A 20,745-nucleotide genomic window follows, 5' to 3' on the forward strand; every position below is an offset into this window, starting at 1 on the left:
TGGTGTCATTAATAGGATTATATTACTCCTGGTAACAGTGGTAAAGGAGATGAATTGAAACATCTGACTCTTACTTCTTCCATTAAGAATATTTACTTAAGAATTGATAATTATGTAGTTTAATGAATATGGTATAAGAAATAAATACTGGATTTTTTTCCCCATGAAGTAGAGTTCCTTTCAGGTTAAACAACCATGTAATTGTAAAATATGGTAAGCACATTTTTGTTTTCAATTTCACAAAGTGTTGGTGGGAATTATTTTTAACTTCTGAATTACTAAAATTTTGAGTGGAAGTATAATGTTTAATTCAGAGCTCAGTCTGGGATATCTCTTTGCTAGTGTTAGGCCCTATAGTTCATTTTCCCTTCCTCTCTCTTTTGACTTGATTCACCTGTCTACTCTCTGTGGTGAATGAGTCAGCTATTTTGTTCCCATTTTGATCTGCTGTGCTCTGTGTTGATGGGATCAAGTTTGGGATAATCTTGGTTCACTAAATTAGGCTAGATTACTTCAATGGTTTACCAAAACAGTTGTTTTGAAACTTAATGTTTTTATTAATATTGCTTTTTATTACAATTGACATTTTGTAAACCTGGGTTTCGCAGTCTTTTATAACCTTCATTTCCTATATAGCCCTCTGTCTTGACCAGAATATTTTTACTGTCCCCCAAATAAAGCTCATTAATAATCTTTAAGTGGAATGCATATGTAAATTATAAATATATCCCAGACTTTCCCAGGTCTCCATTTCTGCTTATGTCATTCCATGCTTCTCAAATTCCCCTTTGTCCTCATGTCTGTTTATCCAAATTCTACCTGTATTTTTAGAACCAAATTCCAATAAACAGACTAAAATGTTTTTTCTTCTTTTGAATTTTTATAGATTTCATCATTCACAGTTCACCCTAACGTCTATTGCCAATTTTGAGCCATTATTTCACTGTAATTTGTCAGGGTTCTCTAGAGAAACAACCAATAGGTACTGTGTGTGTGGGGGTTGTAGGGAGGATGGTAGATATTTATTATAAGGAATTGACTCAGGCAATTTTGGAGGCTGAGAAGTCCCAAGATCTGCAGGATGAGTTGGCAAGATGGAGACCCAGGAGAGCCAAATATGTAGTTCTAGTCCAAAAGTTAGCAGGCTTGAGATCTAGAGTCGGTGTTTCATTTTGAAGACTGGAGAAAGCTGATATTCTAGTTTGTAGTCAGGAGGAATTCTCTCTTAGCATTTATTTTGCTGTTCATTCATGTGCCTTGTCTTACCATCTAGTAAGTAAGCATCTTGAGGACAGGAAGTAAATTCATATTTGCTCTTTTACCATCTGTGAGTGCTTTGCATCCTTGTATGTAGTAGGTATATCTGTATACTTTATAAAATGATGTTTTACAACTGGAAAGGATTTTCAAGGTTATTTTAGAGCTGGGGAATAAAGAACAGCTTTAAAGTGGGAAGAAGAAGAATATATCTCTTTTCTTGGTGATTGGAAGAATGAAATGAAGTAATTTATGTGGGATCATTTAGTACATTGCCTGTCACAAAGTTAATGGCTCAACAGTTGCTTTACTTTGTTCTAGAAAAGTTAAATAATTTTTTTTGGTTTAGGAAGAAGAATCAAAATAGCTCAGAGTCTTATAATTTGGTAAATTAGGCAATATTTCTGGAGATTTCACCTCTTTTTCTTTTAATTTAAAAATGTAGATGATACATGATTCAGATGTTCATATTCATAAGCATTGTGCCAAAAGTACATATTTGAGATCATGTCATTATTTCCTCAGATTGACATGTTAAAATTTGTTGATTCATTTACAGGATTCTAATTAGATGTTCAAACAAGGTATCCTAACAAAGTGACATTTTGATTTTTTGCACTTAAGTATTAAAGCTGCAGGTTGAAGCTATAGAAGCTGAAATTACAGTAACTAAACATTTCAACATTTTAATTTGAACTTAAATTTTATTCATTAGAAGTAATTAGTCTTAGAGAAAAAAAATGGCTTGTTTTCATTTAATATTTTTTTCTTTCCAGAGTTCCTCATAAGCACATTTTAAAGTCTTCAAGATGGTTCTAGCAGACCTTGGAAGAAAAATAACATCAGCATTACGCTCATTGAGCAATGCCACCATTATCAATGAAGAGGTATGTAAAACATTATGTGAGATATATATGCTTATGCATCATTACTAGCATTGGGGAGCTAGATTTTTAATAATCTGTGTTTATATTTATTTTGATTAGATTTAATGTTTGTAGATAAAAAACTTATAGCCAAGCCCAGTGCAGTGGTGTGTTCTTGTAATCCTAGTGACTTTGGAGGCTGAATGAGGAGAATCACAAGTTTGAGACCAGACTGAGCAACTTAGAGCCTGTGTCAAAATAAAATAAATAAATAAACAAACTGGGGATGTAGCTCAGTGGAAAAATGCCCATGGGTTCAATCCCCAGTACCATAAAACAAAGCATAACATAAAAACTCCCAAATAATAGTAAATAGTATTTTTCATCAAGAAAATTGTTTCATCTTTCTATACAGAACTTAAACAAAAAAGACCTTAATTTACATGTAAAAAGAGCATCTTTTGAAAATGACTTAAATTTGGAAACGTACTTTTGCTTTCCATCCTGATGTAGACCTAAAAAGTTCCATTATCCTGCTTCTTTGTTCTTGGCTATGTGTATGTGCTTATCTGATTTTTCTCAGTGACTTTTTTTTTTTTTTGGCGGTACTGGGGATCGAACTCAGGGCCTTGTGCTTGCAAGGCAAGCACTCTACCAGCTGAGCTGTCTCCCCAGCCCCTCTCAGTGACTTTTAATTAACATTTTTCTTATAAAATGCTAGCATTTTTTTCTTGGTTTCTTTATTTTTTCTGAAATTCTTTTTCACTCCTTTAGAGATTTTATAAGATGACTCCTTATAACATGTCTGAAATACCTTTTTTCCTGGATTTGTTGTTTTAAGATAGTATATTCTTTTTTTCTTCTGCTTATCTTTATGGCTTGTTAATTGAAAAGAGATGATTACAGTCTACAAGTATACTTATTAACAAGTATACATAGTAACAATGGAAAAAGTACTGAATTCATGTTAGAAGACCTTGATTAGAGTCCCACTTTAGCCATTTAGTAGCTGTGCAATATGAATTTGGGGACATCAACCTCAGATTCCTTAGTATATAAGATGGGGAAATAACATTTACTTTACATAATGATTTTAAAGACTAAATGAACTAATAGATTAAAAGTACTTTCTAAACCAGGCATGGTGGTGCATGCCTGTAATCCCACGGCTCAGGAGGCTAATGCAGGAGGATTGCAAGTTCAAAACCAGCCTCAACCATTTATGGAGGCCCTCAGCAACTCAGCAAGACCCTGTTTCTACATAAAATTTAAAAAGGGCTGGTGATGTGGCTCAGTGCTAAGTGCCTCTGTAAAAGAAAGAAAGAGAGAGAGAGAGAGAAAGAAAGAAAGAAAGAACTTTCTAGCCAGGTGCAGGGGTGCACACCTGTAATCTCAGTGGCTCAGGAGGCTGAGGCAGGAGGACTGTCAAGTTCAAGGCCAGCCTCAACAACTTAGACCCTTTTTCAAAATTAAAAAAAATAAAAAGAGGTGGAGATGTAGCTCATGGTAAAATGCCCCTGGATTTAATCCCTAGCACTTAAAAAAAATAAAAATATAAAGATACTTTCTTATCAGCACTTTAGAAACTAATGGAATTAAGTAATTTTGAGACCATTTTAGCGGTCACTTAGTCCAGCCTCTCATTTAATAGAAACAGAAAGTCACTTTCACATGTTTGTTTATTTGTTGGACAAACCAGAGTAGAATCTTCCTCCCCATAATTCCTCATGCAGTGTTTTCTAATAAGTTGTATTAAATAAATAAATCATAATTTAAACTATTATTTAGTCTTATAATCTGGAATAAAGCCATAGCTTTCTAAATTGTTTTTTTCTGTTGGAAATATTGTAGCTCATTTTCTTTGCGTTAATAGTAGAGAAAAAGGATACCTGAGAAGGACTTGGTGGAAATGGCACAGCATCAGTTTCTTGAATTGGCACCTTTTCTGTTCTTGGTGTATTATTCTGCTAGCAGGTTAACGGAAAAATCCCTCTAATGAAAAATCAAGTCCGGTTTTATCAGGCACTTTTAATGAAGAATAGAAAAACCCAATAATCTTCTGCAGGGCAAATTAAGTGAAGGGAAGGAGAATATTCATTCAAAAAGTATTTGAGGGCCTTTATTTTGCTGGTACCAAGGAAAAAATAGTAAGCAAATAAGGCTAAAATTCCTTTGCTTGTGGAGCTTATATTCTGTTTTATAATCATGTGTGTGTGTGTGTATGTGTGTGTGTATGAGGCTAAAGCCTCATCTTAAGATGTTATAGTTATGACCTTTTAAACACAGTGCCTCAGAACTCTGCAGATGTATGGTGATAGTGAATTATTAGAGGAGGATAATTTCCAATTTCATTCTTATGCTGTGAGTGGAAATGGTTAGATTGGGTAATTTTCTTCTGTTGTGAAGATACGCCACTATTTATCATCATCAGAGCTCTTCAGTGACACAAAAAACATCAATGGCAACAGCTGTTGAATAGAAACTTTCTTTGGCTTGAATATTGTTTATATTGTTCATTAATATAGGAATAAAATTGTGATTAAATATTAGGTATGTAGAACTAAATGGGTTATCTTATTTTGACAAAAGGACTGGACATTTAACGATATTTTCTCTCCAAAGCTAACTAAAAAACTTTTTCTTGCTGGGCATGGTGGCACATGCCTGTAATTGGGAGGTTAAGGCAGTAAGATTGCAAATTGAAGTCTAGCCTAAGCAAATTAATAAGACCCTGTCTCAAAATAAAAAAATAAAAGGCCTGGGATGTAGCTCAGTGGTAAAGTGCCCTGGGTTCAATTCCCAGTACCCCCCACCCCCCAAAAAAACCTTTTCTCTAATACTGTTGTTTTGTCTTTGTTAAACTATGGTAATATATGATAACTGATTAACTATTATTGTTTTTATGGAATTGAAATGATACATTGAGTGCTTCAAAATTTTATTTATTTATTTTCAGGTATTAAATGCTATGCTAAAAGAAGTATGTACAGCATTATTAGAAGCGGATGTTAATATTAAACTAGTGAAGCAACTAAGAGAAAATGTTAAGTAAGTTGAATTGATTAGGTATAAAATAGGCAAAACTAAGTTTTGTTTCCTGGGATGGTGAGCTAACTGGAAAGGTGTGCTTTTTCATGAAACATTTCTGCTATATAGCACTCGAATAGTATAGAGCTATGTGTTAGAAAACTGCATGGACAGTATGTTTCCATAATGATGTTTCAAAGAACAAACCATGTATAACTTTCATTTAATTATAGATTTTTTTTTCTATTTTGTTATTCTTTTATTTGGTTATATTCATATTTATTTGGATATATGTCTTTTAACAATTCAGTTTCTTTATAGAAAAGTGGTGCCGTTTTATCCTCTTCATGCTTAAGATATTAACTAGGCTCATTCATTGTTTGTGAATAGTATTCTCTTTGGTTCTCCTTTATGGTTCTCTGAACATATTTGAAGGAAGGAGTATTGTGTATGGTTTGGTTATTGTGTTCATTGGGGAGACATGGACTAGGCAGGATACTTGGAACAAATCAGACACCTCCATTAACTGCTTGAATTCCAACCCTTATCATTTTTAGGACATTTCTTCTTTCTGCATTGTCCAGTCTGGGAATAAACTTAGAACTGGTAGTATTTAAGCATTTAGAATTAGAGGAAGTAGTCATTCATGTTTTCTGTTGTAAAGATGTATAAAATCATAAACTGCAAGATAAATAGTATTTTATAGTCATTTGAGAGCAAATTAATATTTATACTTTTAACTAAAAGCCTTATATCTAATACTTTATGATATAGTTCTTGATGGTGTAGTCTTATGAATCTGCAGTAATTATATGCATTTTAGTTAGAAGATTATTAAGATGAATGATTGACTGTTCTTACATTCTGTGGGACAGAAGACTTTTTAGAGTGTCTTATCTGACTTTTCTCCTCCTTACCCCAAACACCACCATCATGAAGGTCTGCTATTGATCTTGAAGAGATGGCATCTGGTCTTAACAAAAGAAAAATGATTCAACATGCTGTCTTTAAAGAACTCGTGAAGGTAAAATTTTGTCAAGACTGTGCTATGTTTCTTTAGACTCAGTGGATAAAAACATAATAGCACTATTAATAAATACTATTTCAGAATTCTTTCTATTAAAATTTTATGGAATCTTCTATATTAAAATATTAACTGGCTGGGTGCAGTGGCACATGCCTATAATTGCAGGGGCTCAGGAGGCTAAGGTAGGATTGTGAGTTCAAAGCCAGCCTCAGAAATTTAGCAAGACTCTAAGCAACTTATCGAGACCCTGTCTCTAAATAAAATGTAAAGCAGGTTGGGGATGGGGCTGGGGTTAAGTGCCCCTGCGTTCAATCCCTGGTACCAAAAAAAAAAAAAAAAAAACTGAAAAGTTCCCAGCTTTTCTAAGGTGGTCTATTTTTATTGTAGACTTTACTAAGTACAGAATTCTGAGTGTATATGTTAAAAGGCTAGCCTTGTGATCCCAGCTGATTGGGAAGCTGAGGTAGGTTTGCAAGTTTGAGGCCAGTGTTGGCAACCTAGCGAAACCCTGTCTCAAAATGAAAAAGACCTAAAGATGTAGCACAGTGGTAGGGGTGCCCCTGGGTGTAATTCCCAATACTGGGGGTTGGTGGCGGAGGGAAGCCAAATTTAACTTGCAAAGAGTAACACTTCACTACAGATTAATTGATAGAAGGGTCTAAGTCTCTTAATATCAAGTATTGCCTAGGATGGTCCTACTCTTGTGTAGGAAAGTCATACCTGGCAACTATACCTTATTGTACTGTTCATTATGAAAATAATTCCCTTTGAAAAGATAAGTTTCCTAGCTCTTACCTAGATTATGAGAAATTTTGAATTAGTGAAAAATAATTTTTTCAAGTAGTAAATATATCCTTTTAACTTTATCCTGCCTTCTAACAGCTTTAGCTGCTATTGCTGCTGCTGCCATGCAAATTATGGTGAAAATTTTAGAGCTTTGAAAAAATGCATATATAGTAATAGGGATTGAAATTAAAATGGAACTGTTAAATAGGCTTTAAAATTTTTTTAAATGTTGATAGACCTTTATTTTATTCATTTATTTATATGTGGTGCTCAGAATGGAATCCAGTGCCTCACACATGCTAGGCAACCACTCTACCACTGAGCCACAACCCCAGCCCCAGTTTTTTTTTTTTTTTAAGAGCAGTAGATCTCTGCTACTGGTTTACTGTTTTATTCTCCTATGTGTACAAATATTTTCATTTATTCTTTTGGTACCAGTGCTGATAGGTATTTTGGAAAAGTCCAGTTATCTCAGATGACTGAGACATTCAGTTTAGTTCACTTCCTTATTAATTAAAAGAGAGAAAAAGAAAGACCTTAAAGAGTTAAAGAATTTGTCCAATTCATATTAATTTGCAGTTGAAGTAAGTTAGTCTCTTTGATGAGTTAAGACAGTAACACCAAATTATACTATTAGTCATTGTACTCTTTACTACTAAACATCTGGAATAAAAAAAAAAGTGCCAGTTTTTACTTAATAAGAATATCCTCGATGAAGTAGTAGAAATTATTAATTGTATTAAATATTGGCCCTTGACTACAGATGTATTTTTAAAAATACTTTTAGTTGTAGATGGACACAGTATCTTCACTTTATTTATTTTTTAATGTGTTGAGAATTGAACCTAGTGTTTCATACATGCTAAGCAAGCACTCTACTACTGAGCCACAACCGCAGCCTTATAGATGTATTCTTTTCCCTATAGATGTATTTTTAAGATTTTGTGTGATGTTGCATACTGAAATTTCATTTTTCTCTTTATGAAAGTACATGTTGTGATTATTTAATTGCAAGCTGAACCCCATCTACTTCTTTCATAGGACATCATTTTTATGTAAATGAACAACAGACATATAAACTGTAGTTATTCATGTGTAGGCATTTGGCAGACATTTTTTCCAAAGTGAAGTAAACCTGTGACTTTAAGGAAATAATTAACAATATGTGGTTAGTGATGAAATTTGAATTTTCATACATAAACTGGGAACCTGTATCTTTACCCTGAGTTTGACAGTACTTACTTTTCACATAAAAGCAGTATTGACATTGCAGTGAAATGTGTCAAAAATAGGAGATTTATATAACTCGGTGAACCAGTGTTTCAGTGCATGATGGTACAAAATCATGCACTAGTATAAGAGCCATGAAAAGTGCAAGATAAAAAAAAAAAGTGCAAGATAGAATCATAGACTTTAGTGTAACAGTGTGAAAGTATAAATGATTTCAAATTCCATATTGCAGCTAATCTTTACAAACTGCCATGACTGAAAAGTTGAAGACTTTTGTTCCAAAGGGTGGGAAAAAGAGAAGGATAGATTTATAAAATAATTATTTAGTAAAATGTATGTTTCAAGTACGGGGTCCATAGAGAGCTGCCATAGAGATAAACAGTCATTCAGCATCGGTATATTGAAAGGATCTAGGGAGAACTGGAGTGGATTTATGTTTTAAGATGATTCTGCCCATATTAAAATTTATACAAGGCCAAGTTTATGCCTGGGAAAGGGATAAGAAAATATGTTTTCTTTCCCTCTCTACCACATCTCTCTTTGAAATTCAAGGTATAATAAGGATCATATAACCTTGATGGTATTGTCTAGGATGGGTGACTTTGTCTTAAGAATTTAGGCATGGTGGACCACATGGTCTCTGTTGCAACTACTCAGCTCTGCTTTTGTAACACAAAAGTAGCAGATGAATGGACACATAGCTTCCTTCTATTAGAACTTTATTTACACAGTTTGCCAACCTCTGGTCTAGGACATTAACTAGTACTGTGGATTTATTATCATATAGAGATAAGTATTTTAAGCTCCAAACAACTGACTCGTAATTGAATTGTTATTTTTAATGAACTTAAATGCATCATACTTGTTAGTTTAAGAACTGTTCTTAAATATATGACCTTTACTTTTCCACTGATTGATTATAAATTGGTGATTCTTTTTTATTAGCCCTCTAATAAACTTGATAAAAGATCTTTGGCATTGGAGAACTTAAAATTTGACCTGGAAAATCTTTTACTTATCATTTATAATTTTGCTTTACCTAAATATTTGTCAAGTGGTACACAAGAACTCTCCAGTAGGGCAGCCCTCCCCTTATTGAGTATGTGCCGTGTGAATAGTCTAAACTGAGATGAGCTTTATGTATGAAATACACACTAGATTTGAAAACAATATGGGAGAAGAAATTAAATTATCTTCTTAGATTACATGTTGAAATGATAATATTTTGGATATATTATATTTGGGTTAAGTAAAATATTAAAATTAATTTTACTTTTAATTTTTAATGTTACTACTAAACATTTAAAAATTCACGTGACTGGCACACATGTTTTTGTATTATATTTCTGCAGTGGTGATATATTCCTTTGGGTCAAACTTGGTCTCATTTCTTACTTCATACTTGAGCTTGTTCTAAAAAACGTTTTGAGATCCTTACCTCTGTATTGGTTTTATAGTAAAGGCTTGAGTATGACTTTACAATGCATGTTATATTCTTAAATTTCTTTCTTTATGTATAAAGGGAATAGTAGAGTGACATTAGAATAGAAGTATTTTGGTGACTTTTATGTGACAAAAATCCTTACATTATTTTTATAATTTAAAAGTTCTGGGGGAAAGAATTTTGAATGTAAACATATATTCACTTGATTTTATTTTTATTTTACTTTTTGGTATGTAGCTTGTGGACCCTGGAGTTAAAGCATGGACACCCACTAAAGGAAAACAGAATGTGATTATGTTTGTTGGATTGCAAGGGAGTGGTAAAACAACAACATGTTCAAAGGTAAATTACACATTTAAAAAAAAAAAGGTCCTATAGAAGATATATTTTTATAAATCAAATTTTATGTGAAAGCCCAGCTATATAATGTTGATTTACAATTTTGTGTTAGTTGATATATACATTTTACTTTTATAATAGTTTTTTGTAAGATAAGGAGAGAGAATCCCATAGTCTCTGATTGCTTTTTATTAGTGTTAGATTTCTATATAACTATGCTTTTTTTTTTTTTTTTTTTTTTTAAAGGGGCAGTCTGGCTTTAATGGCTTGAGTATATGATTTTGAAGATGAGAACAAGGGTAGTATACATTATCTCCTGGACTCAAGACTATTTCAGTGTCCCACCCCTATATAATATGGATCTTTACTTTGCATATCCTTATGTTAACTTTTGATTCATTGTATTACTCCTTCCTCTATAGAATTGGGTTCCTCAGTGTTATAGAATTTTTTTTTGTCACAAGCTTCAACCATGCTATACTTCAGGGAGGCAAAAAGATTTTTTTAGAGTATTATATTATTGTTGGATTTTTAACAACTGAAATAACGTTAGTAGTACACATTTTTCCACTTTGTAAGTGGGAAATAGTTGTAGGTGGACACAATACTTTTATTTATTTTTATTTATTTTTCTGTGGTGCTGAGGATTGAATCCAGTGCCTCACATGTGCTAGGCAAACGTTTTACCACTGATCTTCAACCCCAGCCCAGTAGTTAACTTTTTTTTTTTTTTTTTTTTTTTTTGGTATCAGGAATTGAACTCAGAGGCACTGGACCACTGAGCCACATCCCCAGCCCTATTTTGTATTTTATTTAGAGACACTGTCTCATTGAGTTGCTTAGTGCCTCACTAAGTGCTGAGGCTGGCTTCAAACTCATGATCTCCTGCTTCAGCCTCCTGAACCACTGGTATTAAAGGCCTGTGCCACCTTGCCTGGCTGGTAGTTAACATTTTTAATGAAAATCAATTGCTGATTTTTCATTGTATAATCCTTTGAATGCAACTATAACATGACGGAATTTAAACTCTTCTTAGCAAATTTGCAGTACTCAAAAAATCTTTAATAATATTATATTCAGGAGAATGTAAGCAGAGATTAACTTTACTCCTTAGGTAAATAAGTGTAAATAGAAGAAATTATATGTTATAGTAATTGTTATGTCTTATGATATTACATTTTTAAATCTTCTTTTCCCAGTTAGCATATTATTACCAGAGGAAAGGTTGGAAGACCTGCTTGATATGTGCAGACACATTTAGAGCAGGTACTGTGTTAAAATTTAAAAACTATTTTGTATAATCTTTATTTTTCAAGTATGAGAATTAATTCATTCCTTCATCTCTTAGGGGCTTTTGACCAACTAAAACAGAATGCTACTAAAGCAAGAATTCCATTCTATGGAAGGTGGGTTACTATTTTTTCTTTTGATACTCATATTTCATCTTGTCTAACTTTTTATTATATCATATTAAAATATTTAGGGACCAGAAACATAGCTCAGTAGTAGAGTACGTGCCTATGGTATACTGGGCCCTAGGTTCAATCCCCAGTACCACAGTTAAAACCGAAAATATTCAGCATACCATTTTCAAACATTTGTGTTGGTTGTCCTGAAATGATTTATACATCTCAGATTATCTCAGGTAGAGATTCTAATCATTGCTGTTCAGTGTTGTTCAGTTAGGTAGTTAGTACATGTTAGGATGTTTTAAAATGGAGTCTAGATTGAATTTAGGACTTATTTGGGAGACTTCTTAATTTTTTTCATTGAATAATTTTTAAATATTAATTTCCAACAAATTAAAGAATAATGTTAGGAGCCAATATAGTGGCACACATCTGTAATCTCAGGCACTTTTGGGGAAGCTGAGGTGGGAGGATTAGCAAATTCAAGGCCAGCCTCAGCAATTTAGAGAGACCCTGTCTCATAATAAAAAAATAAAAAAGGTTGTTAGCTCAGTGTAGAATGCTCCTGGGCTTAGCTCCCTGTGCCTCAAGAAAATAAAAAGAATAATGTGAGGCTTTTTTTTTTTTTTTTTTTTTTAAACATAGGAACCATTTCATCTGGGTACAGTGATACATGCTTATAATCCCAGCTACTTGAGAAGTGGAGGTAGGAGGATCACAAGTGCTAGGACAGCCTGAGAAATTTCATGAGACCCTGGTTCAAAATAACTAAAAAGATAGAGCACTTACCTAGCATGTTCAAGTATCTGGTTCAATTCCCAATACCACACACACAAACCAGTCTCACATATATTTTTAGTGTATTCCTGCCTGAATTTGTTGTTAATTTTTATTTTTTTTTTTGCAGTACTGGAGATTGAACCCAGAGGAGATCTGTCACTGAGCTATATCCATAGCCCTTTTTATTTATTTATATTTTTTGAGACAGGGTCTTTCTAACTTACTGAGCTGGCCTTCAATTTGTGATCTTCTTGCCTCAGCCTCCTGAGTCACAGATTACAGGTGTGTGCCACCACGCCCAGTTCTAATTTATTTTCTTAATTTAGAGGAAAGCAGTTTTTAAAAATCTTATATGTATTTTCCTTTGACAGTACTAGTCTGTATAAAAAGTTGCCATGAATCAGAATGCATGTTAAAATGTGATCTCAGTTCTTGATTTTCAAGTTACAAAAACTTTTCCTCCCAGGTTTATGAAAATGTAGGGAAAGGGATGCGATTAAATTTCTGTAGAGCATATTTTTCTTTTAACAGCTCAAAGCCTAAGTGATCATATAATTTGGCACAAATTCAACTTTTAGAACCTGTCATAACACAGTTCAAAGAAACATTTATGTACTGTCCTTGTTGGCTTGTTTTTAATAAGAAGTTGGAAGCTAGGTGTGGTGGATCACACCTGTAATACCAGCAACTGGCAGGTTGAAGCAGGAAGATTGAAAGTTTGATGACAGCCTCAGCAATTTAAGAGAAGCTCTAAGCAACTTTGTGAGACCCTGTCTTAAAAACAAAAACAAAAACCAAACCAAACAGAGAGAGAGGTCTGGGGATGTAACTGAGTGGTAAAACACCTCTAGGTTCAATCCTTAGTACCAAAAAAGTAGCTGACAGAACCTCAGTTGCCCAATAGTAGGGCAGTTTATTTAATAAATGAAAGCATAGCCATCTAATGGTGTATTTTGGATCATGTTTTACAAGAAGTTTAATGGTTTTTATGAAATGGTTACGGAAGAGCTTTAAACAGAAAGAGCAGGTATGAAATACTTTGTAACATGAGTTCAGTTATTAAAGAGATATAAAAAAATTTTAAGAAAATAGCTCATTGAGAAAAGACATGGAATCATACAGAATTATAGTTGCAAGTTGGATGAGTGCTACTTCTGCTCTTGAAGTAGGTTTCTATATTTAATACTTACTAGAAATTTAATTTACCAAATTGAATTGTGCTCATTTTTGACTTTTTTGGAATAGATTAAAGGTTGACTAACAGTTTCCAAATTAGTAGTATTGGAAGTTTACTATTGTGGTTGTTAAATCATTTGTTGTTATTAAATAGTTACACCGAAATGGATCCTGTAATCATTGCTTCTGAAGGAGTGAGAAATTCAAAAATGAAAATTTTGAAATTATTATTGTGATACAAGTGGCCGCCACAAACAAGAAGACTCGTTGTTTGAAGAAATGCTTCAAGTTGCTAATGCAATAGTAAGTAATTTTCCATGGAACATTAAGTTATTTTTTTAGTTAATAGACCCTTATTTTTTACTTATTTATATGGGTGCTGAGAATTGAACCTGGTGCCTCACATGTGCTAGGCAAGCACTCAAGACTGAGCTATACCCCTCCACCCAGCCTTTAGTATCTAATGAGTTTCCCTTCTGTAAGTTATTTAAATTCAATTGGAAATGATATTTTAGGTGAATTTTACAATCTTTCCCAAATGAACATACATGTTAAAATGAATAGTCATCATTTAATGTCTCATCTTTAAATTGTAATGGAAATAACTCAAGGAGAAGCAGCATTTTATAGGTCCTTGTAGCATATATTAGGAACTTGGGTTTTGCATTGGAATGTTGGCTATAGTTTTTTGCTAACTAGTAGTAGTTAGTGCTGATAAGTTTCTTTTTAGTTATTCTGTTATTTTGACCAAATGGAACAGATCTAAGAGAAGTAGTCTTATTTTATTCATTTGATTTCAGTATATACTCTTCATGCTATAAATTTTTTTTTTTGCGGTACTGGGGATCGAACTCAGGGCCTTGTGCTTGCAAGATAAGCACTCTTCCCCAGCCCTATAAATTTTTGGATTTGGTTTTGTTCTTCTTTGCCTAGAATGCCATTCTTCAGATCTTTGCACAACTTTTTCTTCTTTGTTTCAGTCCTCAGCTCAAACATTAACCTTTAGAGAGGCTTTCCCTGACTACCTACCTAAGGATGCCTACAATATCATATCTTCCATGTACCATTAGAATGATTTCTCATCTGCCTCTTTGTCTTCAGACCTAGATGCTACCTGATTACTCTCTCAACAGACATTCATTGATTGAATAATTATTTATCATAAATAGTTTTTAATGATGAAATTTGCTTAAGATCAGTAAAATATTTATCTTTTTCTGTTTAAACTTTTAGCAACCTGATAATATTGTTTATTGATGGATGCCTCCATTGGTCAGGCTTGTGAAGCCCAGGCTAGGCTTTTAAAGATAAAGTAGATGTAGCCTCAGTAATAGTGACAAAACTTGATGGTCATGCAAAAGGAGGTGGTGCACTCAGTGCGTAAGTATCATTTATACTGTTCCCTATGTTCAGCTTAGACATGTGTATATTTGTGTGTGTGTGTGTTTTAGTCAGCCTTTTTTTTTTTTTTTAATATTTTTAGTTGTAGATGGACACATTACCTTTGTTAGTTTTTTTTAATATTTGGTGGTGGGATTGAACCCAGTGCCTCACATGTACTAGGCCAGTGTTCTACCACTGAGCCACATCCTCAACCCTGTTGGTCAACTTTTTTGTCACTGTGATCCAGTGAACTGACATGAATAGTGTAGAAGAGGAAAAGATTATTTTGGCTCACAGTTTTAGAGGTTCAGTCCATGGTTGGCCAACTCTATAAATCTGGGCCCAAGGTGAGGTAGAGTATCATGGCAGAACTGTATGGTGGAGGAAAGCAATTTAGTACATGGAAACTAGGAAACAGAGCTCGGCTCATAGAAGACAAAAAATAAACCCCAAAAGGATACCCCTAGTGACCTGCTTCCTCCAGCCATACCCTATCTGCCTGTAGTTACCACCCAGTTAATCCATATCAAAGGATTAATTCACTGATTAGGTCATGCATAATTCAATCTTTTTCATCTCTGAAAATTCTTGTGTTGTATTACACATGAGCTTTTGAAGGAACCCTATATCTAAACCATAATACTGTATTTATGAATTTATTTATATTTTAAAATATATTCAATTGTGAACCTAATATGGCCTATAAGAGAAATGTAAATAGAAACAGTTTTGGAAGTTCTTAGATATTCTGTTTTACCTAGTGAAAAGAATTTAATTTTGGATTTTTCTATTAGCTTTGATAATCTGGAATTTGTTTTCTTTTTGAAGTTATATTTTCTTTTTCTGTGGCAGAGTTGCTGCCACAAAAAGTCCAATTATTTCATTGGTACAGGGGAACATATAGATGACTTTGAGCCTTTTAAAACGCAGCCTTTTATCAGCAAACTTCTGGGTACGTACAGTCATGGGTATGTAGAAAAATCTGAGAAGTAATATGTCTTTGGGACAGATTAGGATTTTAACTCTTTCACTCTGACCAGTTTAAGAAAATAATTTTCTGCTATGACTTATGTTCTTCACCTGTGAAACAAAGGTGATAGTTATCTACTTGTTGCTACAGTGGTAAAATGAGATTAGATGTGAAGTTCTTTGGCAGTTTTAGAGCACAATACAAAATATGTAGTTGTTGTAATGATAGTAAAACTTTATAATTTCTGAAGGTGCTATAATTAGAAATCATGGAATTTGGAGTTAAGCCTCAGCCAGAATCCCTGCTTTTTGTCTCCTCTTTACTGCTATTTAACTTTTCTAGCTTCAGTTTTCTCACTTGTAAAATGTAGTAAGAATACTTAACCTGCCTACCTTGCCAAGGTTATTATGTATGTGCATGTGTTTTGCATGATGTGAATCTAGGTATACTGTTGATTGTTAATTTTTCTTTTCTGGATCTTATAGGTATGGGTGACATTGAAGGACTGATAGATAAAGTCAACGAGTTGAAGCTAGATGACAATGAAGCACTCATAGAGAAGTTGAAACATGGTATATGAGTAGCAAAAAAGCATTTGATCTCTGATATCTTCCCCTGATTTCTTTTTGATAAATCTACTATAATTCATTGAAATGATAATATGTGTTTATTAGAGTTAGTTCTTGAAATGTGTAATGTTTTAAATGATTTATATGTAAATCATTTAATTCTCAGGCATTTGATCAGTTACAAAATCTAGTATTTTCTATTGTCTTATAATCAAATTACCTTCAAGGAAAATAGGTGAAAGGTAAATTAGAAAATGCTTTTCCGTTTTCTTCTAAGTTTTATACACACACACACACATGTATGTGTATATACACATATATATATAGTATAATAAAATATACAAAAAGAAATTAAAAACAAAGATTAAATACACATACAGAAATTTCACTCCCATGAGAGACCACTTCTACAGAGAAGTATAACATGGCAATTAAGAGCTCAAATTCTTAAGTATAGCATACCTGGATTGTATCTCTGATCTGTTTTTTAGCTGGGTAACTTTTTCTAACTTCTCAGCCTTAATTTCCTTATCTGTAAGAAGTAGATTATACTACCTTATATGGTTGGTGAAGATTACATTAAGATTGATGGGAAATGTCTCACACATCATTAGTACCCAACATATTATTTTTGACCATTCTACTTTTTTTCAAATGTTTCTTTTCTCTTGAATTCCCATGGCTACATACTGTCTGAAACCTCTTTGCTCTATTTTGCTCATCTTGTCAGTGTTCTTTTAATTGTTGGTGTTTTGTAGGGATTATTTTAGGCTACCTTCTGTGTCTGCAGCTTTAAACCTGTTTACCTGTATGTTTACTATAGACCATTCTTGGATATTCCATAGACACTTCAAATTCAACACATCGTCAGCTTCTCATCTCAACCTCCTATCTTGTATCATTAATAACTCTTAACATTATTCGTCTTGTTGCCAGAGTCAGAAACTTGGATGTTGTTATTAATTCTTATTCTTTCTTGTTCTGCCTACCCCTTTCCTTGTTAATCAACTAACTAGTCATAGTGATTGAATTTCCTAAATATCTCCATTGTATCCATTTACCCTGCAAATTTGCTGGTTAATCTCTTACTTTTCCAGCTTTTCAGAGTCTTCCCCTTTGATCTGTTATTTATACTGCCTAAAAAAGAGGTTTCAGAAATGGAAATTTGGTTCTGTTTCTGCCCTTCATAGAATCCTTTAGTGAAGTCCTGTTGTCCAAGTCATGTTTTGGCACCATAGTACTTAGCAGTCTGTGTGTGGGCCATGCTGAACTTCTTTGAGTTTCTGAAATGTACATTACTGTCCCTTACCTGGACCATTGCCTTTGCTAGTCCTGTTAGATACATTCTCTCTTCTTCCTACCTCTACCGTCTTCCCTAGCCAAGCTGGTTAACTTGTACTCATATTTCAGATATCTCCGTAAGTCCCTCTTCAAGGACATTTTATCTGATCTCTAGACTAAGTTAGAACCTTTTGATGTTTGTTTTCATTGTACCCTATAATTAATTGTGTTATTCCTCATGGTTATTTGATATCTGTCTTCTCTGCTTGAAGGTGAAGGTAGGGTTCATGTCGGTGTTCTTCATCTTCTTTGTTCACAATACTTATCTCAGTGTCTGGCACATAGTAGGTCTTCAGTATATATTGATAAAATGAATTTATTGTTAATTGCATGATTTTCTCCCCTTACTTTCCCATATCTTAATGACTTTAGCCCTGTTTGTGTATACCACTTCCAAATTGGGTGGTACTTTCTCCTTCCTTATATTGATACATTTTTGTTTCTGTTCCTCATATTCTTCTCATTTCTGAGGCCTCCAAGGATCCTTGTTTCCAAATATAGGGAAACATAGTCCTTGGTTCCTAATATTTGACAGTGTATCTGCCTTTTTTTTTAAAATATTTTTTTAGTTGTTAATGGACTTTATTTTATTTATTTATGTGCAGTGCTGAGAATTGAACCCAGTGCCTCACACACATGCTAGGCAAGTGCTCTACCACTGAGCCACCTGAGCCACGACCCCAACCCTGTGTCTGCCTTTTCTATTTAAGCTTTTCACTTGAGTTCCATGATAGTGGATTTCCTATATAACTTAGTAGGTAATTTATAAAAGGCCAAGAAGCTCTACCTTCTCTTCCACTGTTTAATTCTGTGTTTTGGGCTACTTGCTATAACCTTTTTAAAAACAATCGTACTGCCACTTCAAATCTAGAATACCTGAAATCAAATGCCTTTTCTGTTTCTATGTTCAGGAAATAAAAAGAAAACACTCTTTGTTCTTTGCTCTATTCCCTCTCTTTCTTTAAAATGGAAGGTAATTTACATATAATGAAATGCTCACATCCTAAGATTACCATTCCATCTTTTTTTCATTTTTCAAATGCATAGTAACCTACACCTCATAAAGAACAGAGCATTTCCATTACCCTAGAAAGTTTGCTGTTTTATCCCAGTAATGGATTATATTTTAGAAATTCTAGATATGTCCTTTTTAAAATCTTTTTCTTTGTAGCCATAGTATTTTCAGTAGTTGTTCATGTGATTATTTATTCTTTTTATTGCTGAGTATTTTCATTCACAGATTACTTATTTTTCTGTTCATGAATAACTGTGCTATGCTATTTAAGGAACCTCAGCCGGGCATGGTGGTGCATGCCTGTAATTCCGCAACTCAGGAGGCTGAAGCAGGAGGATTGCAAGTTCAAGGCCAGCCTCAGCAACTTAGAAGGCCCTAAGCAACTTAGTGAGACCCTGTCTCAAAAAGAAAAAGGGATCTGGGATTGTGGCTCTGGTAGAGTGCTTGCTAGCACATGTGAGGAATAGGGTTCTATCCTCAGCACCACATAAACTTGTTGTCCAAGTTTATGGACATTTTATGTGTTTCATACCACTTTTCACTTTTGGTGTCAATACTTAATTTTAGTTACCCTCGTAGGCAGATAGTTTGTATACCTTGTTTTCGAGTTTCCTGTGTATTTGTGTGTGTCCATCTTTTTTTGAAAGAAGGTGAATTTCCCTGAGATAGAACCTATCAGTGTGCCTGTATATTCCCTATAGCATTCACCCTGTCATCTTACACATTATAACTGCTCATGTGAGTATTTATTGGTTGGGTATTTTATAAGTATGCTTCAAGATGAATCCATGGTTAAGGAAAAGATTAGTTTTATTGAATGAAGATGTACATTCTCTAATATATCTGAATCATTATATTTCAGGTCAGTTTACGTTGCGAGACATGTATGAACAATTCCAAAATATCATGAAAATGGGACCGTTCAGTCAGATCTTGGTTAGTTATCCTTAAAAATTTGTTTATACCTTTTTTGATTTTTTTCTTTGTTGTTGTTAAAATTTCTAAGAACATCTTGATATACTTGCTTTAATTCTTTGGGTAAAACTGTATATTTTAAGACAGTATTAAAGCCAACATTTAAATGTAGTTATAACAATTATTCTTAAGCTATTAATGACACTTTGCTTAATTTTGTTTTAGGGGATGATCCCGGGTTTTGGAACAGATTTTATGAGCAAAGGAAATGAACAGGAGTCAATGGCAAGGCTTAAGAAATTAATGACAATAATGGATAGTATGAATGATCAAGGTAAGATGCAGATTTCTTGACTCGGGACAGTGTCTTGAACATCAGTAAGTTGAGAATTTAACTGTTTTCTTGATACGAGATGAAGTTTTTTACTAAAAGATTATTTTTAGGTATATTATAGTAACTTGAAAGCATTTTAATGTTATGATGATTATATTGAATTATCATTGAGAGAAATGCTTAATACAGTTCTTCTTCAGTTGAATTCCAAATAAGAACCTTAGTTCTCTATGATGTTGATAGAAATAAAGAAGGGAAATATGGAGACAAATTTAGGGGAATACTGGGTTTAAAAATTTCAATCTATATTCTCAGTCTGTTCAATACTTTAATATGCCAGTGTACCTTAAGAATCTGTAACATAGAGAAAATGAAAGCAAAACAGCTTTTACTTTTGAAATTCTTGAGTTTCAGTCTTCTCAGAAGTGTACTGCTCTCTCTCCGTCATCCTATATTATCATAACCTCTATTACTTCTAGGTCTTTTACCTGTCCTCCATTAGCATTTCTAATCTCATGACCCCCTTTTCACCAAATTTTTTAACATACTTGTGTTATTCCACTTAGTGGATATGCTGAACATTCAACACTCTTTTTAGGCCTTCTACCACTTGTCAACTTGACCTCTGACCTCATTTACAAAGAAAATTGGATACTTAATTCCCTCAGCTTTTTACCTATAAGATTGTGATAAACCAACCATTCTTTACTCTTATCTATGCTTTCTCAGGCATTTCTCTATCAATAAAATCCTTCTCTGTAGCTTCAGACCTTACTTATCTACTGATTTGTTTTTTTCCATCAGCATGTAAACATGTTCACATTTTCTTAGCCTTTTTCTCCAAGTTTTATATTTTTTTTAAATTTTGTGATTCTTT

General features: G+C 33.5%; 1 protein-coding gene across 1 annotated transcript in view; it reads left to right on the forward strand.

Annotated features, from left to right (window-relative positions):
• Srp54 (signal recognition particle 54) overlaps positions 1-20,745 on the forward strand; it is a 36,657-nt gene that overhangs the window by 8,917 nt on the left and 6,995 nt on the right. Inside the window, 17 exon segments of the mRNA XM_047541483.1 lie at positions 2,034-2,144; positions 5,080-5,171; positions 6,090-6,174; positions 9,875-9,979; positions 11,176-11,242; positions 11,325-11,382; positions 13,496-13,533; positions 13,536-13,571; positions 13,574-13,644; positions 14,575-14,593; positions 14,596-14,634; positions 14,637-14,721; positions 15,577-15,599; positions 15,602-15,676; positions 16,180-16,266; positions 19,482-19,555; positions 19,760-19,868. Coding sequence (XP_047397439.1) covers positions 2,067-2,144; positions 5,080-5,171; positions 6,090-6,174; positions 9,875-9,979; positions 11,176-11,242; positions 11,325-11,382; positions 13,496-13,533; positions 13,536-13,571; positions 13,574-13,644; positions 14,575-14,593; positions 14,596-14,634; positions 14,637-14,721; positions 15,577-15,599; positions 15,602-15,676; positions 16,180-16,266; positions 19,482-19,555; positions 19,760-19,868 — 1,141 coding nt within the window. The 5' untranslated portion in view covers positions 2,034-2,066.

This window comes from Sciurus carolinensis, chromosome 2 (genome assembly GCF_902686445.1).
Source record: "Sciurus carolinensis chromosome 2, mSciCar1.2, whole genome shotgun sequence".
In the NCBI taxonomy this organism is placed as follows: Eukaryota; Metazoa; Chordata; class Mammalia; order Rodentia; family Sciuridae; genus Sciurus; species Sciurus carolinensis.